At 38.0% G+C, this 19,111-nt stretch overlaps 3 protein-coding genes across 4 annotated transcripts; all 3 read right to left on the reverse strand.

The window, feature by feature from the left end:
* Positions 1 to 881: 881 nt before the first annotated feature.
* On the reverse strand, positions 882 to 2,811 carry LOC121902559 (immunoglobulin superfamily member 2-like). Its single transcript, XM_042419920.1, has 6 exons — positions 2,769 to 2,811; positions 2,279 to 2,605; positions 1,759 to 2,124; positions 1,545 to 1,667; positions 1,095 to 1,156; positions 882 to 1,001 (listed from the first exon to the last, which is right to left on the reverse strand). The coding sequence occupies exons 1-6, from the start codon at positions 2,809 to 2,811 to the stop codon at positions 882 to 884; spliced, it is 1,041 nt and encodes a 346-aa protein (XP_042275854.1).
* Positions 2,812 to 8,842: 6,031 nt separating this feature from the next.
* Positions 8,843 to 11,902, reverse strand: LOC121902558. Of its 2 annotated transcripts, none has more exons than XM_042419918.1 (6): positions 10,888 to 11,902; positions 10,401 to 10,727; positions 9,882 to 10,244; positions 9,642 to 9,764; positions 9,250 to 9,299; positions 8,843 to 9,142 (listed from the first exon to the last, which is right to left on the reverse strand). In XM_042419918.1, exons 1-6 carry the CDS (start codon positions 10,928 to 10,930, stop codon positions 9,026 to 9,028), a joined length of 1,023 nt encoding a protein of 340 aa, XP_042275852.1. In that variant the 5' UTR covers positions 10,931 to 11,902; the 3' UTR covers positions 8,843 to 9,025. The 2 variants fall into 2 exon arrangements, with proteins under 2 accessions (XP_042275852.1, XP_042275851.1); XM_042419917.1 differs by having other exon boundaries at positions 9,238 to 9,299.
* Positions 11,903 to 16,141: 4,239 nt separating this feature from the next.
* LOC121902280 lies at positions 16,142 to 18,704 on the reverse strand. Its single transcript, XM_042419542.1, has 6 exons — positions 18,299 to 18,704; positions 17,812 to 18,138; positions 17,290 to 17,655; positions 17,076 to 17,198; positions 16,619 to 16,674; positions 16,142 to 16,515 (listed from the first exon to the last, which is right to left on the reverse strand). The coding sequence occupies exons 1-6, from the start codon at positions 18,339 to 18,341 to the stop codon at positions 16,396 to 16,398; spliced, it is 1,035 nt and encodes a 344-aa protein (XP_042275476.1). The 5' UTR covers positions 18,342 to 18,704; the 3' UTR covers positions 16,142 to 16,395.
* Positions 18,705 to 19,111: the final 407 nt, after the last annotated feature.

The raw sequence follows: 19,111 nt of genomic DNA on the forward strand, positions 1-19,111 counted from the left end.
TTATGCAGCCCCTCATTTAACCTCAAGTTTGGAACTTTGACGATGGTTAACACAGATATCCAACATCATAACAGTATATAAATAACATAAAATCTGAAAAAGCATAATATGTTCCCTTTAACCTGCACATGGATTGACTGCTCATTGGATCCACGCCCGGTTGGTTGACTGTAGGAGGAGGAGGAGGTTCATGCTGGTGATTTTACTCTAATTTCAACAAAACACTACAGCAATCTTTTGACCTTTTGTAGCTCATCATCTCTGGAGAACAATTACCTAAAGAGGCTAAAATGGAGTACTCTCTGAGAGCTGTTAAGCAGGGAGGATGTCTGCAGGTCCATAAACAGTGTTAAAATGTCTTAAACTGAAATTTACAAATAGTATTAATTGATTAATTTGACTCAAATATGAAACCATGACTTTTGATCTGGTACATGGGAAAAGAGTAGTTTGTGTTCTGTTTTGTTAAGTTTACTTCTTTTAAACACACATCAAGATCCAGATGATACTCTATTTTATTCTACAGTATTTATATTATATTCTGTATGTTGCTATGTATAAGTTTACTTAATTTTTCATTTTGCCAAAGTGAATGTGTTTCACACTCAAAAGTTAGTATTATACATGAAAAACATTTGAGCCATTAAGTTTAAGAATTTTTATTGCAACAGTAAATAATTTCAGATTGAGACAACAAGCAGTTTTCAAACACAAAATTTTGTGTTAATACGATTAAAGACCAAAGATAATATTGATATAATAAAGATGATAAAGATGATATGTAAGAAAGGCGACAGAAATGTTATAGACTATGATAGTCCTAATTGCGTCAACAATTAAGTGATTTATTGAGGTTTCATATATGATATTTAGGCAAGATATCAACATTTAACTTGAGAGTACACACTGTCCTCTGAAAACTCTTTCTTCTTTCTTCCTCTCGTTGCTTTTCTTTCTGAGAAATTCAGTGCAGCGTAGTTCATTTTGTCTTCAGCTTCAGTCTGTGCAGCAAATAAAATGGTTATATATAAAGTGATATATATACGGTGCCTTTAATGGAATAACAATACATTTCATTTTGTTTTGTCACTCACAATATCATGTTCCTGTTGGCGCAAGTTGTTATGTCGAGCTTCTGAAATAGTGCTTTCCATTCCTAAAAATGCATGAAATCATAAAAATAAGTATTTGATAGATAAAGGAACTTAACCTGACTTTTCAGTAAGAGTATAGTATCATAAAATAAAAATCATACAAGTAGACATTGTCTTTGATTATTCAGATAAAATATAGACAGATGCTGAATTTAATGAGGTACACAAAGGAAAAACAACCTCTATGCAGACTTAAATGTTTGTCTTTTGAATGCATGTTGCTGCTACTGTTCAAAAGTTTATTAATAATATACAATATGACATGATTTTACCCAAGAACCTATACTGTAAAGGTTTGTCCAAACTTGTCCATAAAATGCATAAACAAATTAATATGTCATATATATGTTTTCAATATAAAAGGAGCATTTAGTTTGTTACAACACTTACCTTTATATTGTTCACATACTCTTAGACGCCGGTTGTAGATGAAGACGACATTTGCAACAACAGAAATGGCCAAGCAGACTATTAATATCACTATTCCAATAAATAGTGAATGTGTTGTTTGCACTAGAAAACAAACACACAAGAAAGATTTATCAATGTTGATGTTATCAACATAATTTGAGTATTACTTTAATTATTGAGCACTAAATCATACCAAGTTCCAGTTTAGTTCCATTTCCAAATAATATCTCTCCACATGTGGCCACAGCACAGTAATAAGTCCCAGCATCAGAGGAGATGACGTTTTTAGAGAAGCGATAGACACAGCTCTTTGGAGATGAGTGAATGCCAGTTTTCTTTCTACATTCATCACGGCTACTTCCATCAGTGTAGATGAAGTCTGGGTGAGATGCATCTGACCCGGCTCTGAACCAGTAAACACTGTGTCCCCCTGGACACGTCTTGTTCTCAGAGTCAGAGAGGACTGAACACTGGAGAGTCACAGAGTCTCCTGGACGGACTGGATCAGATACTGTCGGCCACTGAACAACAGTATAGTTTGATGTCCTTTCAGTGTTTCCTATGCAATGCAAAACTATGTTAATAATTAGAGACCTTCACACACACTGAAAACTGGTATTGAAGTATATCTCAAACATAAATTCAAGTTTTGTAATGAAATTGGGAAATTTAGTGACACTTTAAAGTTAAAGTAAAATAGATCACATTATTACCTTTAACTAACAAATATGTCCCGTTCCATGTAGTATTCGTCCACTCTGTGATTCCACAATGGTACATTCCCTCGTCTTCTTGGGTTGTCCTCAAAATGGTCAGGTTACTAAAATTCTTATCAATATTTGTGTCCAATTTTGTGGAAGAAAACTCTGGTGCATACTCAGGTGTTCTAGATTTAATCACTTTCAGGATTAATTTCAGAGTATCACCGGCACTCTGCTTGTACCAGTAGAGATGTTTTAAGCTGAACTCATCATTAGGGAAAGCACATGTCAAGTTTGCAGGTTCACCAAGTTGAACTGTGATCACTGGAATCAGCGTATCTGAATTAAGTGAAAATATAGAATACATGACATTGTAAATAACAATTATTGTATAATGTACAAAATGTATTAGGCAAAAAGATGATATATGAACCTCCAAACATCTTGTTGGCATGCAAATTCTTAGTTGTATACAGAATGCACAGAATTAGATGATACTTACATCCTTGATGAAGAACAAGCAATGTTACCCATAACACGATCATCTTCACATTGTCTCTTGTTAGGAACCTTTCTGGTATTTCACTGAGTAAAGGAGGTGATGTAACGTGGCCACGATACTGAATGTCACACTGAGAAATGCATGTGATTGGTTAACACAGAATCTAGATTCAAAGACAAACTTCCTGTCACATTGATCTTATCCTGTTCTTTGTGAAGCATATTTCACATCTCATTCTTCACCATTCACTCTGTCATTTTAATAATAATCTCAAAGATTTTTGATTTTATGAATTTTGGGAACTCTTCCATTAATGCTCTCATCTTGTAGTGCTTTTCATCTTTGGTCGGCATGTCCAGCTTCTGTCCTCACTCTGCATGTAGGTGCACAGCTCTGCAGTGAGGTAAACACACTTCCAACAGTGGTTGAAGGTAATAGTGGCCTGTGAGGATTTTACTGGAACAAACTGTGAAAAAACAGTATCATAAAGAAATTTAATGATATTGATTACAAATCAGAAAAAGACAAGATACCATAAACAAGCGTCAAACCAAACATATTGTAAAGATGACGTAGTAAAGAAACAAGGAAACTGGATTCTTTTTTTTTTTTTACAAGAGTAAAATGTTAAAGTAGTAAGGTTGCCCCGCATATATGATGAAACAAGTATCATTAGTACAGATCACCATTAAGGATGCTATAATCGATCTTGTGTCAAATAACAATGTGTAATGTGAGAGGTGTCACTCGTACTGATGAACCTTCTTTGAACATCAGCTTCTTGGGGCTTTATAGTGAGTGTCAGGTCATTGTTTAACTGTCTGACTTGTAACTTTTCAGTTTTGGTTCACTCTCACTGTTCTCATAGCACCATTTTCTGCAGCAGCAGGTGTCTGTGTTCTGCAAAAATGCACTAAAAACCCACTGTGGACTACATGCTCAGCACCAAATGACAAATAGAGACAGCTAGCGACTAGCTGGTGAACAGTGGAGCATTAAGCAGCAAAAGAGCCAGATATTTCCCTCAGGAGTTGGTGAAGATGAAAAACAGAGCTAAAAGAGAGTGAATATTGCACCTACATTCTAGTTTTAAGACACTTTTTGATGATACACTTGTTAGATCTTGGTCATTTTTAACAACATCTTTTAACTGGATAAAAGATTTTACCCATCAGACACCTGGACTTTAAGTTATTAGGGTCAGAAGTTGAACCGAGCCCTGCATAAGCCACCACCACCAGTGCTGAAGAGCTGACTGTCACCACTCCCTATCCTGCCAATGCTGCTACTTCTCTGGCCACAGCTTCTACTCTGCCTTTTGCTGCTCCAGCCGTTCCCGCTGTTCCTGCTCCGGTCACCGTCCCTGAGGATCCCTGGCTCTGGCTAGGGGCTAAACCTAAAGCCCCCATCAGCTCTACACGATCACATCCGGAGCCACATCACCAGCCCTGTGTTGTGATCAGCGACCGCATCATACTCCTGCAACCCATGACATCCTCAACTCATGAGTTCCCTCGAACTCGGCGCAAGTGCCTCGTTCCTGACCGCATCACTGTCCTGCCAACAATGACGGTAAAGCACACCCTCTTGTGTAATATTGCTTAATTGCATGTCTCCTATGAAATCTATGAGGAGCTTCTCATCAAGTACCAATCCTCTGTTAAACATGCCAAGGCAAAATACCTCTCAGATATTATCACCAATAGTAGTCATAACTCCAGGATTATGTTTATCACCATAAACTCTGTAGTTAACCCCTCTGCTTGCTGCACTACATATTCCTCCCAAATCAGCTGTGAACAGTTTAAGGACTTCTTTCTAAACAAAAGTGACAGCATTAGGTCAAATATTTCGCATGCTATAAAAGATTTTGCACTGGCTATTGAGGACCCTCCTGCTTTTAATAATTTCCACCATGTCTCTTTACTCCTGCTTTGTCGCATAATTGCAGGCATGAAGCCCACCAGCTGTCAGCTTGATCTAATTCCAACAAAGCTCCCAAAACAGTCATTTGCAGCAGTTGGTCCTAGAATAGATGATTTTTAACAGTTCTCCAGCCACAGGTACAGTCCTGTCTTGTTTTAAACATGCCATAGTTCAGCCACTCCTTAAGAAGCTTGGTCTTGATAATTTTAGGCCAATTTCTAAGCTTTCTTTTTAATCTAAGGTTTTAGAAAAGATTGTTTTTAATTAGATTCTGTCCTTTTTAAACCAAAACAATATTTTTGAGAAAATTCAGTCAGGATTCCACAAACACCACAGCACAGAGACAGGTCTTCTAAGACTGACAATTGACCTCCTCTGTGCCGCGGTTGCCAGTAAATCTTAATTCTTCTAGATTGCAGTGCAGCTTTTGACACTGTTGACCAAACGATTGTCCTGGATCGCTTGATATGCTGGGTCGGCATTTCTGGATCCGCCCTTGATTGGACAATTCACTGTTTTCATTGGCAGCTCATCCTCCGCACCTGCAAATATTTCATAGGGGGTTCCACAGGGTTCAGTTTTAGGTCAGTTTCTTTTCTGTCTTGACATGCTCCCACTGGGAAGAATCATAGGATGTGGCTCAGGAGGTAGAGCAGGTCGTCTATCAATCGGAAGATTGGCGGTTCGATTCCCGGCTCCTCCAGTCCACATGTCAAAGTGTCTTTAGGCAAGATACTGACCCCCAGATCGCTCCCGATGGCTGTACCATTGGTGTGTGAGTGTGTGTGTGAATGATTAGACTTCCTACTGATGTGCAGGTTGGCACCTTGCATGGCAGCCCCTGCCATCAGCGTATAAATGTGTGTTTGAATGGGTGAATGTGGCTTGTAGTGTAAAAGCGCTTTGAGTGGTTGGAAGACTAGAGAGGCGCTATATAAGTGCAGTCCATTTACCATAGCATCTCTTTTCACTGTCACACAGATGATACTCAAATCTACCTCCCCCTCAATTACCAAAATCAAGCTGATGTAACTCATTTACAAAACTGTCTCCAAGACATTAATGACTGATTGGCTCATAACTTCCTTCAGTTAAATGAGGACAGGACCAAGATCATCCTCTTTGGCCCCCCACATCATACCGCTGTTATTGCCCAGAACCTTAATCACCTCTCCGGCTACATCAGACCACATGCTAAAAAACTGGGTGTTATACTTGTTAATTTAGTGACCTAAATTTCAACAAACAGGTAAATTCCTTTGTTAGGTCCAACTTCTTCCAATTTAGAACCATCTCCAAAATTAGGCATTTCCTGTCACTCTTTGACCTAGATAGTCATTCATGCACTATATATATAATATCATCCAGGCTGGACTGCTATAATTCCCTCTACCTAGGCATCTCTCAGGCTACCATTTCCCACTTACAACTAATCCAAAACGCTGCTACCCGGTTATTAACAAGGTCCAAGAAACAAGACCACATCACCCCTATCCTTGCATCCTCACATTGGCTTCCTGTTCATTACAGGATAACCTTCACAATTCTTTTTATTGTCTATAAATCCCTCTATGGTTTTGCCCCTACATATATATCAGAACTACTCACCCCTTACAACACCACTAGGCCCCTCAGATCCTCCCTCTGTGGCATGTTGGTTGTGCCCTGTTCATGGAAAAAAAAGGCCTGTTTTTATTTCTATCTGATTTCTTGGGTTTTAATTTGTGTTTAAACTTGTTTCTATTTTAATCTTGCTTTATTTTTCACAATTATCTGTTATGCACATACAGATGGGTGACAAATTAAAGGAAAAACCTGTACAGGCTTGAATGCTTGACCCCTACAGTGAGCGGATCTGGTGGCTCTGTTATGCTTTGGGGGGCATTTTGCTGGCATAGTTTGGGTCCACTTGTCTCCTTGGAGGGAAGGGTCACTGCAAATCAATACAAAGTTCTGAGTGATCACCTTTATCCTATGATGAAACATTTCTATCCTGATGGGAGTGGTCTCTTCCAGGATGACAATGTCCCAACTCATAGGGCATGAGGGGTCACTGAATGGTTTGATGAGTATGATAATGATTTGAATCATATGCTATGACCTTTGCAGTCACCAGATCTCAACCCAATTGAACACCTATGGGAGATTTTGAACAAATGTGTCAGACAGTGCTCTCCACCACCATCATCAAAACACCAAATGAGGGAATATCTTTTTGAAGAATGGCGTTCATCCCTCCAGAAGAGTTCAGAGACTTCTAGAATCAGTGCCAAGGCTGAGGAACACCATTCTTCAAAAAGATATATGATGTTTTGATGATGGTGGTGGAGAGCCCGCTTCCACCTTATTTAGGTTTTTGTAGTAAAATGAGGAGGTAGCATAGAGATAACTCCTCATTTCAACCTAATGAATCAGCTGTTCCCCATCCATGACACGCTTTCAACGCAAGCGACAGGTAGTAAATAGAAACAGGGCATCCGGCAAAAGTTCAACCCAAAATGGTGAGACATATCATGCTGCGCGGCACTGCGTCGCTCGTGGCCAGTTAGGACACTCCAATAGAAAATAAAGCAATCAAACTGATTTTGTTGCTGACGCTCGCTTGTGTTGCATTCAATTAGGATACAGTGTTTCGGTGACTTTGGTTTTTCATAGAGAACACAGAGGGAATGCAAGGCAAAATCAGGAACCATGTCCTTACAGGTTCTCAAAAGTCCAGGTTATGGTAAACTCCAGGTTACAGGCTCGTTGAGGTCCCACAGTGTAATAGACCTGTTAAATTTTAATGTGCAGAGACTTTGTCCAGGCTATTCACAGCAAAGGAGGAGAACTACTGATGAACCAGATCAGTAGGTCAGAAAAACTAAGCAACTGAGTAAACATCTTAGGAAACCTAAGCAACTAACAGGCGACTTTTGCTTTGTCAGCATGACAATGAGTAAAAACTATACATCATGACCAAGATGATGATTTCGTAAAGGAAACTGAATTTTATAAAGTTAGCATAGAGAATTGTATCGCCTATCAGTGGACTACAGCGTAAAGTCAATCAGAAATTTTAAACATTTCTAAAGCGAGGCTTCAGCTTACTGACAGAAAGGAGGAATAAAGCAATAGATGACTGGGGTCGAACATTTAGGTTAGGCAATATTTCATCAGCCTCATACTTCGAGGCCAAAATAGAATTTCATGTTAACCAGACAGGAGGTTTGTCATGGTATGAACATTCTGGACAGACTGCAGCCTCTATGGTTGCATAGACCATAGGTGTGATGTGGGATGTGCTTTAAGAGGCTGCGAGTGGGAGGCAGGGCTTTGTTCAGGAAAAGAGAAATAGTGACAGATGCATTCACCTCATCCAGACACGATGAGTCTAAATGTGCTGTGACGGTCAAACAGGAATGTCTGACTAAAAGATGTTAGCCTGATATTGAGTTTTTTTTTTCTGTTGTGGGAAAGTTTGAGGACATGAAGTCTGAGTGGGCCATTTCTAAACCTCCAGAGGTGGCTGCTCAGATCTGAGGCGACTATGTTCCTCAACATGTGTGGGAAACATATCAGCATATATTTTAACATACACACACATATATATCTGATGTGAGAAACTCTTAAATGCAGAAGTAACCCCTGACTGTAACTCACTGAAGTATTATCATGATTAAGAAATAAAAATATAACAAAATATTAAACTATTCAAACAAAAAGTAAAAGCTAAAAACTCTCTTCACACACTTCACTCTTCATTCTTTTTTCCAAAGAATTTGTGGGCCAAAAACAAAAACAATTAGCTAAGAGGCTAAAATGGAAAACTCTCTTAGGGCTATTAAGCAGGGAGGATGTCTGCAGGTCCATAAACTGTATTAAAATGTCTTAAACTGAAATGTACAAATAGTATTAATTGCTTAATTTGACTCAAATATGAAACCCTGAGTTCTTAATTTCAACATTAACTTTTGATCTGGTACATGTTTTAAAGGGAAAAGAGTAGATTGTCTTCTGTTTTGTAAAGCATTGCACATGAAAAGCATTTGAGCCATTTAGTTTTAGAATTTTTATTGCAGCAGTAAGTAATTTCAGATTGACACAACAAACAGTTTTCAAACACAAAATTTTGTGTTAACACAATTAAAGACCAAAGATAAAACTGATATAATAAAGATGATATGTAAGAAAGGCGACAAAAATATGTTATAGACAATGATTGTCCTAATTGTGTCAACAATAAAGTGATTTTCTGAGCAAGGTTCAATATTTAATATTTAGCCAAGATAAAAAAATAAAACAAAACAATCACAAACAGATGCAAGTGCTCAATATTATCAACAATATCATCATTTAACTTGAGAATACACACAGTCCTCTGAAAACTCTTTCTTCTTTCTTCCTCTTGTTGCTTTTCTCTCTGAGAAATTCAGTGCAGCGTAGTTCATTTTGTCTTCAGCTTCAGTCTGTGTAGCAAATAAAATGGTTATATATATAAAGTGATGTATATACGGTGCCTTTAATGGAATAACAATACATTTAATTTTGTGTTGCCACTCACAATATCATGTACCTGTTGACGCAAGTTGTCATAACGAGCTTCTGAAATAGTGCTTTCCATTCCTAAAGATGAATGAAATCATAAAAATAAGTATTTGATAGATAAAGGAACTCAATCTGACTTTTTAGTAAGAGTATAGCCATAAAGTAAAAATCGTAAATGTGGACATTTTCTTTGATTATTCAGATAAAATATAGTCAAAGAGTTTAATGAGGTACACAAAGGAAAAACAAGCTCTATGAAGACTTAAATGTTTGTCTTTTGAATGCATGTTGCTGCTATTGTTCAAAAGTTTATTAATAATATACAATATGACATGATTTTACCCAAGAACCTACACTGTAAAGATTTGTCTGAACATGATTTCAATGTAACATAAGCGTTTAGTTTGTTACAACACTTACCTTTATATTGTTCACATACTCTTAGACTTCGGTTGCAGATGAAGACGACATTTGCAGCAACAGAAATGGCCAAGCAGACTACTAATATCACTATTCCAATAAATAGTGAATGTGTTGTTTGCACTAGAAAACAAACACACAAAAAGAAAGATGTATCAGTTTTCCTTAAAGAGACTTATCAATCATGATGTTATTAACATAATTTGAGTAATACTTTCATTATTGAACACTAAATCATACCAAGTTCCAGTTTAGTTCCATTTCCAAATAATATCTCTCCACATGTGGCCACAGCACAGTAATAAGTCCCAGCATCAGAGGAGATGACGTTTTTAGAGAAGCGATAGACACAGCTCTTTGGAGATGAGTGAATGCCAGTTTTCTTTCTACATTCATCACGACTTCCATCAGTGTAGATGAAGTCTGGATGAGATGCATCTGACCTGGCTTTGTACCAGTAAACACTGTGTACTCCTGGACACGTCTTGTTCTCAGAGTCAGAGAGGATTGAACACTGAAGAGTCACAGAGTCTCCTGAACGGACTGGATCAGACACTGTCGGCCACTGAACAACAGTATAGTTTGATGTCCTTTCAGTGTTTCCTATGCAATGCAAAACTACGTTAAAAATTAGAGACCTTCACACACATTTTGAAAACTGGTATTGAAGTATATGTGAAACGTAAATTAAAGTTTTGTAATGAAATTGGGAAATTTAGTGACACTTTAAAATTAAAGTAAAATAGATCACATTATTACCTTTTACTAACAAATATGTCGCACTCCATTCAATATTCATCCACTCCATGACAGCGCAATGGTACATTCCCTCGTCTTCTTGGGTTGTCTTCAAAATGGTCATCTTACGAAAATTCTTATCTTTATGTACCTCCACTCTTGAGCGAGAAAACTCTGATCCATAATCAGGTTTTGCAGATTTAAACAGTTTCACAATTAATTTCAGAGTATCACCGGCACTCTGCTTGTACCAGTAGAGTTGTTTATTGCTGGTCTCATCATTAGGGAAAGCACATGTCAAGTTTGCAGGTTCACCAAGTTGAACCGTGATCACTGGAACCAGCGTATCTGAATGAAATGAAAATATAGAATACACATTGTAAATAACAATTATTGTATAATGTACCAAATACATTATGCAAAAAGATGATATATGAACCTCCAAATATCTTGTTGAAATGGAAATTCTTAATTGCATAGAGAATGCACAGAATTAGATGGCACTTACATACTTGATGAAGAACAAGCAGTGATACCCATAACACGATCATCTTGACATTGTCTCTTGTTAGGAATCTTTCTGGTATTTCACTGAGTAAAGGAGGTGATGTAACGTGGCCACGACACTGAATGTCACACAGAGAAATACATGTGATTGGTTAACACAGAATCTAGATTCAAAGACAAACTTCCTGTCACATTGATCTTATCCTGTTCTTTGTGAAGCATATTTCACCTCTCATTCTTCACCATTCACTCAGTCATTTTAATAATAATCTCAAAGATTTTTGTTTTGATTAATTTTGGGGACTCTTCTATTGCTGCTCTCATCTTGTAGTGCTTTTTATCTTTGGTCGGCATGTCCAGCCTCTGCCCTTACTATGCATGTAGGTGCACAGCTCTGCAGCGAGCTAAACACACTTCCAACAGTGGTTGAAGACAGGAGTGAGAAATGAAATTTGAACACAGACCATTAATTACAGTAAGATCCTGGCCAATGAGGTGTTAATGAAGTAACCACTGCTGTTCCACATATGTAAATGCTCACAGCCTCTTTCTCAGTTTGGAGACGCACTTATTGTTTTAGCTGCTGTGTGATGCTGCAGCCAGCTGTGACACACAGCCAGCTGTGGGCAACAAAAAGAATATCAGTGCTGATGTTTCTGCGAAACCCAGGATACTTTCAGCAAAACCTGAACAACATTATTGCAAGATTCAGACATTAATCTAAAACATTTCAGACCTGAGTCATATTAATAGCTGTAGTCTATTTTGATGGACATTTCAGCAGATTATGTTATAGACACGAAATACTATAGAAGTAAAAGAAGCAAAATACATGAAAGTTGGTTTGTGATTGTGGGGCACTCTGTGTGTGAGCACTTCTGATAATTAAAGATGTGCAATTTGAGGCTTTTGTGCTCTCTGCGATTTTTATTATGGACCAATCTGTGTGCTGAAATGTGGAGAAAAGCCTGAAACACTGAAACCCCTCCACTCACTCAAACAGACTCTCAGTGAGCTGAGAGCACGACAGAGAGAGAGAGAGAGAGAGAGAGAGAGAGAGAGAGAGAGAGAGAGAGAGAGAGAGAGAGAGAGAGAAGCAGTGATTGAGCGAGCTAGAGAGTGAATGAAGAGAGCGAGCGGCGGTGCATTGAGAACAAAGCAGTGAATGAGAGAAATAAAACATTATTTCTAGCGTCATTCTCCTCCAGTTTAAAAACTGCTAAGACCACTTACTATCAGAATAAAATCTGTGGCACCACAGACACTCGGAAAATGCTCTCTGCTTTTAACTCACTTCTCAATCCGCCTCCTCTTCCACCCTCCACTCTGCTCACTGCAGACATGTTTGCCTGATTTTTTACTGATAAGGTCTCTGCCATCAGTAACCAGTTCTCTGAGCCTGACCAACTCAAACTGCAGCTGCCAGCTAACAGGGACACACTCTCCTCATTCTCCACTCTGACCAAGGAGGAAGTCTCCAAACGTCTGCTGGACTCCTGTCCCACTACCTGTCCACTGGACCCAATACCATCCAACCTTCTACAGACAATTTCCTCCACACTTAATCCCACATTCACACATATCATCAACTCCTCAATTACAATTGGTGTGTTCCCTGATGCATTTAAGCAAGCTTGGGTCACCCCACTACTCAAAAAACCTACATTCAACCCATCCCAGGTTGAAAACTACAGACCGGTTTCACTCCTGCCCTTCCTATCAAAAATACTTGAGTGTCTTTAAACAAGTCTCTGATTTCCTTCCTAAGAACAACCTGTGCGATCCAAGTCAGTCTGGCTTAAAGCGGGGTCACTCTACCAAGACTGCATTCCTGTCGGTTACGGAATCACTACATTCAGCTAGAGCTGCTGGTCAGTCCTCAGCTCTATTGCTGCTAGATCTGTCAGCTGCCTTTGATGTGGTCAACCACCAAATCCTCCTCTGCGCACTCCCTGAGCTTAGTATTTCAGGATCTGTCCTATGCTGGTTCATGTCCTACCTCTCAGGGAGATACTTTAAAGTATCTTGGAGGGGAGAAGTGTCCACAGCTTATCAACAGGGGTTCCTAAAGGGTCAGTTCTCGATCCCCTTTTCTCCTCAATATTCACCACCTCACTTGGTGCAATAATCTGTTCCCATGGTTTCTCATACCATTGCTATGCTGACGATACCCAGCTCTTTCTGTTATTCCCGCCAGAAGACCACACAGTCTTGGCTCAGATCTCCTCATGCCTTGCTGATACATCGGCATGAGTGAAAGAATGCCACCTTCAACATAAACTCTCTAAGACCGAGCTCCTTGTCATCTCAGCCAGTCCCTCTATACAACAAGACATCAGTATCCAGCTCGAATCAACGCAACTCATGCCCACAAAGTCTGCCCTAAACTTGGGTGTCATGATCGATGACGAACTAACCTTTGAGGTCCACATGGCCTTACTTGCTCAGTTGTGTTGATTTGCCCTGTACAACATCAGGAAGATCAGATCCTATCCGTCTGAGCATGCAGCACGACTTCTGGCACAGGCTCTCGTAATATCACGCATTGACTATTGCATCTCCTTACTGGCAGGCCTTCCCGCATGCACGTTCAAACCTCTGCAGATGATCCAGAATGCGGTAGCATGTCTGGTCTTCAACCAGCCCAAAACAGCACGTCACCCCGCTGTTCATATCCATCCACCGACTCCAAGTTGCTGCATGCATCAAATTCAAAACCCTGACACTTACTTACAAAACAGCAACTAAAACAGCTCCTGCCTACCTGAGCTCCCTCATTCAGGTCTACACTCCCTCCTGCTCACTATGCTCTGCCAATAAAAGGTGCTTGGTCCCACCAACACAACAAGTCATTAGCCAGACTCTTCTCATCTGTAGTTCCCCGGTGCTGGAACGAGTTACCAAACTCTGCTTGATCTGCGCTCTGTGTACTGCCTGTTGGCACCTACGTCCTATTGGACTCAAACTTAGCTTTATAACACTTACTCATGTTGTTCTCTCCTGACTAGATAAAAGCGTCTGCTAAATGAAAGTTTAACTTGTAAATTGTATTTTCTGATTGTTTCACAGGGGTTACGTTCTAAAGCACAAATAAACACACCTACACCTACACACAGCCCTAAGGGAAGGAATGAATGCAGCCTTACATGTATCGTAGGCATATGAACAGTACTCAAACAAAGTTTACTTGCTTCACCATCTTCATATTAAAATTATTAATCTTACATGGCCACAGATAGATACATTTTTTCATCATAATGCATCACGCAAACAGAAGTGTTTGAAAAAAGTAAAATAGTATTAAAACTTAGTAGCGTTTTTCTTTCACTCGCTTCCAAAACAAATACACGTGTTTTTACGACACAAGGTGGTGGTGCTTATGGGTAATGCAGTCTTCATTCTGGGAAAACACTACCACTTTTGTCCACAGGGGCTGCTAAAATCAACACAAAATGAAAGTTCCTCATAGTAGCTTTAATATTTGATGATACATCAATGTTGTGTTCGCAACATGTTTCCACTGCCCTCAAGTGACCAAAAATAAAAATAAAATCAGGTTTGAGTAGAAAGAGAAGCTAAAGTAGGTAACAGTTGGTCAGTAAAGTAACAGGTAACAGTTGCTTTGAATGTTGTATTAGCAACACAGCCTCAGACAGCTAGCTTAATGGCTAGCTTGGTTAGCATTAAACTGATTGTAGAAAAACTAAATAAACTAAATAAAAACACCCTATAGTGAAAAGAGTACCTATAGATAATGCTCCTACAAGGGCTTTTAAGGAGAGGATAAAACCTACTTGTCAATATTTGTTTGATGACAAAATGGCAGATGTAATGATGTGTAATTAATATCAGATTTAGTGACCTTTGACCTCTGACCACCTGAACTCAAATAAAGACCTGAAGGAATGTGATTTCTTTTACCTGTATTTAGTTATAATCTCTATTTTAATATTTATATGTCATATGTGATTGTAAACTAAAGTTGCAATTACAGTGGAGGTAAACAGGGATATATTTTCATTTATATTTTTAATCTAGGCTCCACTGGAAGAGCCTAGAGAGTTAAAAAAACTCTTTTTTTTATCTTATAGTGGCTCTTTATGCAGCCCCTCAGTTCAGACTCTGTCTGAAACGGGCCGTTTTAGTTCCTGTCTCTTTAAGGCCCCTGGAAGCTGCCTCATGGCAGACTTCAGCCAGCTCTGGAGGCTACGTCAACAAACTACAGTTGTAGGATTTCACTACTTTTTTTTGTTCTTTACTCGAAATGCCAATTCAGATACATCTTTCTGTGTTCGAGATGAAATCCGATCCGCAATATGAGAGAACTAACCCTAACCAAGGCTTGAAATTAACTTTTTGATCACGAGCCAATACGGCTACTAGACTTTAAAGTTACCAGCCAAAATGTTTTTTCTTGATTTTCAGATTACGAGAGCCATTTATAAATATATATCTGTTATAAATTCAAACAATTTAAAAGTATCAGTAAGATAAGAAATGAAAGATATAGCATAATAAATCTCTTTTACAGCCTCCAACTTGAAATCATTTGTCCCAATCACAAAATAGTTCATCTTGTATTTCCAGTCCTGTAGATCCGGCAGTCCTGACAGTACATTATGTTTTTTTCTAGATCAAATACAAGCCACTCATGACCTGATCGCCATTTGGCATTAAATGTCTTCATTTTATTCTTTCGTCCTTCATTTTCATTTTCATCCTCCACCTTCCTCTTCTGCTAATTTGGGGTTTTTGCCCCAGTCAAAAATCTCCACATCTCTATAGTGATTCAGTTTGTATACTCATGGTCTTGCGTAGTGGATTCTACCACACGCTACATCCAAGCCAATGGGTGTATTACACGCAGGGCTGCAGTGGTAAATAAAAGCTTGGGTAAAACCTACCTTACCTCAGCCACTTGGTCTTATGGATGGATAGATGGATCAGTCTCCATCTTAAAAACAAATTTCAATTCTCACACAGTTTATATGGTCCTTAAAATGTATAAATGTTTGTAATATGACAAAATAACAAAATTGACTTGTGAGGACAGCAGTTTGACTTATAGATGAATCAGTGTTTTGTGTTTCATAATAACTGAAACTATCTGTCATTTTTAGTGTTGTGTTTACAACATTTACTGAGGTCACTAACCTTTTAACAGCAGAGAAACATAATGTTAATAGAGTTGTGGTGTAGTATTAGTACCTGTATTAAATGATCTTTAAGTCATTTTATAGTAGGTTTCAGCCATTTTAAGAATGTTTTTATTGCAGCAATTTGCAAGTCATTTCAGATTAAGACAAACATTTTTCAGACACAAAATTCTGTATTAATATAAAACCAAATATCTAATTATATGTGAAGAATGCAACGAAAAGATATTATAGGCTGTGATAGTCCTAATTTTATCAATAATAAAGCAACTGAGTAAGCTCTAATATTTGGTGCTTAGTTAAGATAAAAAAATATACAACAAAACAATCACAAACAGAAGTGCTCAGTATCATCAACATTTAACTTGAGAGTACACACTGTCCTCTGAAAACTCTTTCTTCTTTCTTCCTCTTGTTGCTTTTCTTTCCGAGAAATTCAGTGCAGCGTAGTTCATTTTGTCTTCAGCTTCAGTCTGTGCAGCAAATGAAATAGTTATGTATATATATGTATATATACATGTATGTATATATAATGTGATATAAACATACAGTGTCTTTAATGGAGTAATAACTCACAATATCACGTTGGCGCAAATTGTCATGTCGAGCTTCTGAATTCGTGTTTTCCATTCCTAAAGGTAAATTAAATCATAAGAAGAAATATTTTGGTCAATAAAGGAACTTAATCTGGCTTTTTAAAGAATCATTTTGTAAAAAAAATATCCAAAGGGTATTTAATAATTCCGATAAAATATAGTCACAGGCTTAAATTAATGATCAACATTCTCTATGGAGATATAAATGTTTTGAATGCAGGTTGCTGCAATTGTTCAACAGTTCATTAATAATATATATATATATATATATATATATATATATATATATATATATATGACATGATTTTACCCAAGAACCTATAATGTAAAGGTTTGTCCAAACTTGTACATAAAATGCATAAATTAATAAAAATGTTACACATCAAATGAACATATTTTTAATCTAACAGAAGCATTTAGTTTGTTACAACACTTACCTTTATATTGTTCACGTACTCTTAGACTTCGGTTGCAGATGAGGACGACATTTGCAACAACAGAAATGGCCAAACAGACTATTAACATCACTATTCCAATAAATAGTGAATGTGTTGTTTGCACTAGAAAACAAACCAACGGGAAAGACTTATCAATCATGATGTTATCAACATAATTTGAGCATTACTTTCATTATTGAACACTAAATCATACCAAGTTCCAGTTTAGTTCCATTTCCAAATAATATCTCTCCACATGTGGCCACAGCACAGTAATAAGTCCCATCATCAGAGGAGCTGACGTTTTTAGAGAAGTGATAGACACAGCTCTTTGGAGACAAATTCATGTCAGATTTATTTCTACATTCATCACGGCTACTTCCATCAGTGTAGATGAGGTCTGGGTGAGATGCATCTGATCCGGCTCTGAACCAGTAAACACTATGTACTCCTGGACACGTCTTGTTCTTGTATTCAGAGAGGACTGAACACTGGAAAGTCACAGACACTCCTGGAGGGACTGGATCAGATACTGTCGGCCACTGAACAACAGTATAGTTTGATGTCCTTTCAGTGTTTCCTATGCAATGCAAAACTAAGTTAAAAACTTGAGACCCCCACACACATTTTGAAAACTGGTATTGAAGTATATCTCAAATATAAATTTAAGTATTGTAATCAAATTGTGAAGTTTGGTGACAATTTAAAGTTAAAATAAGATAAATCACATTATTACCTTTTACTAACAAATATGTCCCACTCCATTCTGTGTTGGTCCACTCCATGACTGCACAATGGTACATTCCCTCGTCTTCTCGGGTTGTCTTCAGAATGGTCAGGCTTTTAAAATTCTTATCTTTATGTACCTCCACTCTTGAGTGAGAAAAATGTGGTCCATACTCAGGTTTTGTAGATTTAAACACTTTCACAATTAATTTCAGAGTATCACCGGCACTCTGCTTGTACCAGTAGAGATTTTTAAAGCTGAAATCCTCATGAGATATAGCACATGTCAAGTTTGCAGGTTCACCAAGTTGAACCGTGATCACCGGAATCAGCGTATCTGAATTAAATGAAAATATACAATACACATTGTAAATAACAGTTACTGTATAATGTGCACAATGTATTATGCAAAAAGACAATATATGAACCTCCAAACATCTTGTCAAACTGCAAATTCTTAATGGTATAGAGAATGCACAGAATTAGATGGCACTTACATCCTTGATGAAGAACAAGCAGTGTTACCCATAACACGATCATCTTCACATTGTCTCTTGTTAGGAACCTTTCTGGTATTTCACCAGAGTAAAGGAGGTGATGTAACTTGGCCACGACACTGAATGTCACATTGAGAAATGCATGTGATTGGTTAACACAGAATCTAGATTCAAATTGCACTTCCTGTCACATGAAGACAATGGAGTAGAAGCTCTGCTGGGTCTTTGTGGTGGTCACATACAGGTACTCTTTGGATACTTCAGGTGTACTGTGCTTATTCCATCTTGTGAAGAGCTCATTACGTGGGTGGGATATAGTCTGGGATATGTGTTGTGACCCACATAGGGTCAACCTTTATCAGGGTCATTGTCAGCAGTAGCTTACACACCTATAGTGTATTACAGTAATGAGTTGAGTGGGAGGATAGTTCTCTATAAATGTGCAAGCCAAAAACAAGTAAATGATGCATGATCAATAGACAGCAGAGGGAAGGAGGGAACAGAAAGGGGAGGGAAGGGAGATGAAAGGAAGGGAAGGAGGGAGAGAGAGGAGAGGGGTGGGGTGGGAGGGTAAACCTAAATGTTAAAAAGAAGATATAATGTGGCTACCAAGTCAAAGTTGACTTAATCCATATGTACAATGATAAATCTCTCTCTCTCTCTCTCTATGTATGTATATATATATATATATATATATATATATATATATATATATATATATATATATATATATATATGTAAAATTCAATATTCCTGAAGTAACATTCACAAAAAATGAAAAAAATCATTGAGACCAGTGTATTTAGTTGCTTT

The sequence above is a fragment of the Thunnus maccoyii genome, chromosome 8 (genome assembly GCF_910596095.1).
Source record: "Thunnus maccoyii chromosome 8, fThuMac1.1, whole genome shotgun sequence".
Taxonomy (NCBI): domain Eukaryota; kingdom Metazoa; phylum Chordata; class Actinopteri; order Scombriformes; family Scombridae; genus Thunnus; species Thunnus maccoyii.

Excerpts from the sequence above, each read along its gene's own strand:
- LOC121902559 (XM_042419920.1), bottom strand. The coding sequence starts at position 2,811 with ATGATCGTGTTATGGGTAACATTGCTTGTTCTTCATCAAGGAT. Across the intron at positions 1,157-1,544 it reads AGTATGTGAACAATATAAAG|GAATGGAAAGCACTATTTCA; the intron begins GTAAGTGTTGTA and ends ATGCATTTTTAG. Across the intron at positions 1,002-1,094 it reads GCCAACAGGAACATGATATT|ACTGAAGCTGAAGACAAAAT; the intron begins GTGAGTGACAAA and ends TTTGCTGCACAG.
- LOC121902558 (XM_042419917.1), bottom strand. The coding sequence starts at position 10,930 with ATGATCGTGTTATGGGTATCACTGCTTGTTCTTCATCAAGTAT. Across the intron at positions 10,245-10,400 it reads GACATATTTGTTAGTAAAAG|GAAACACTGAAAGGACATCA; the intron begins GTAATAATGTGA and ends TGCATTGCATAG. Across the intron at positions 9,300-9,641 it reads AGTATGTGAACAATATAAAG|GAATGGAAAGCACTATTTCA; the intron begins GTAAGTGTTGTA and ends ATTCATCTTTAG.
- LOC121902280 (XM_042419542.1), bottom strand. The coding sequence starts at position 18,341 with ATGATCGTGTTATGGGTAACACTGCTTGTTCTTCATCAAGGAT. Across the intron at positions 17,656-17,811 it reads GACATATTTGTTAGTAAAAG|GAAACACTGAAAGGACATCA; the intron begins GTAATAATGTGA and ends TGCATTGCATAG. Across the intron at positions 17,199-17,289 it reads TGGAACTAAACTGGAACTTG|TGCAAACAACACATTCACTA; the intron begins GTATGATTTAGT and ends TTTGTTTTCTAG.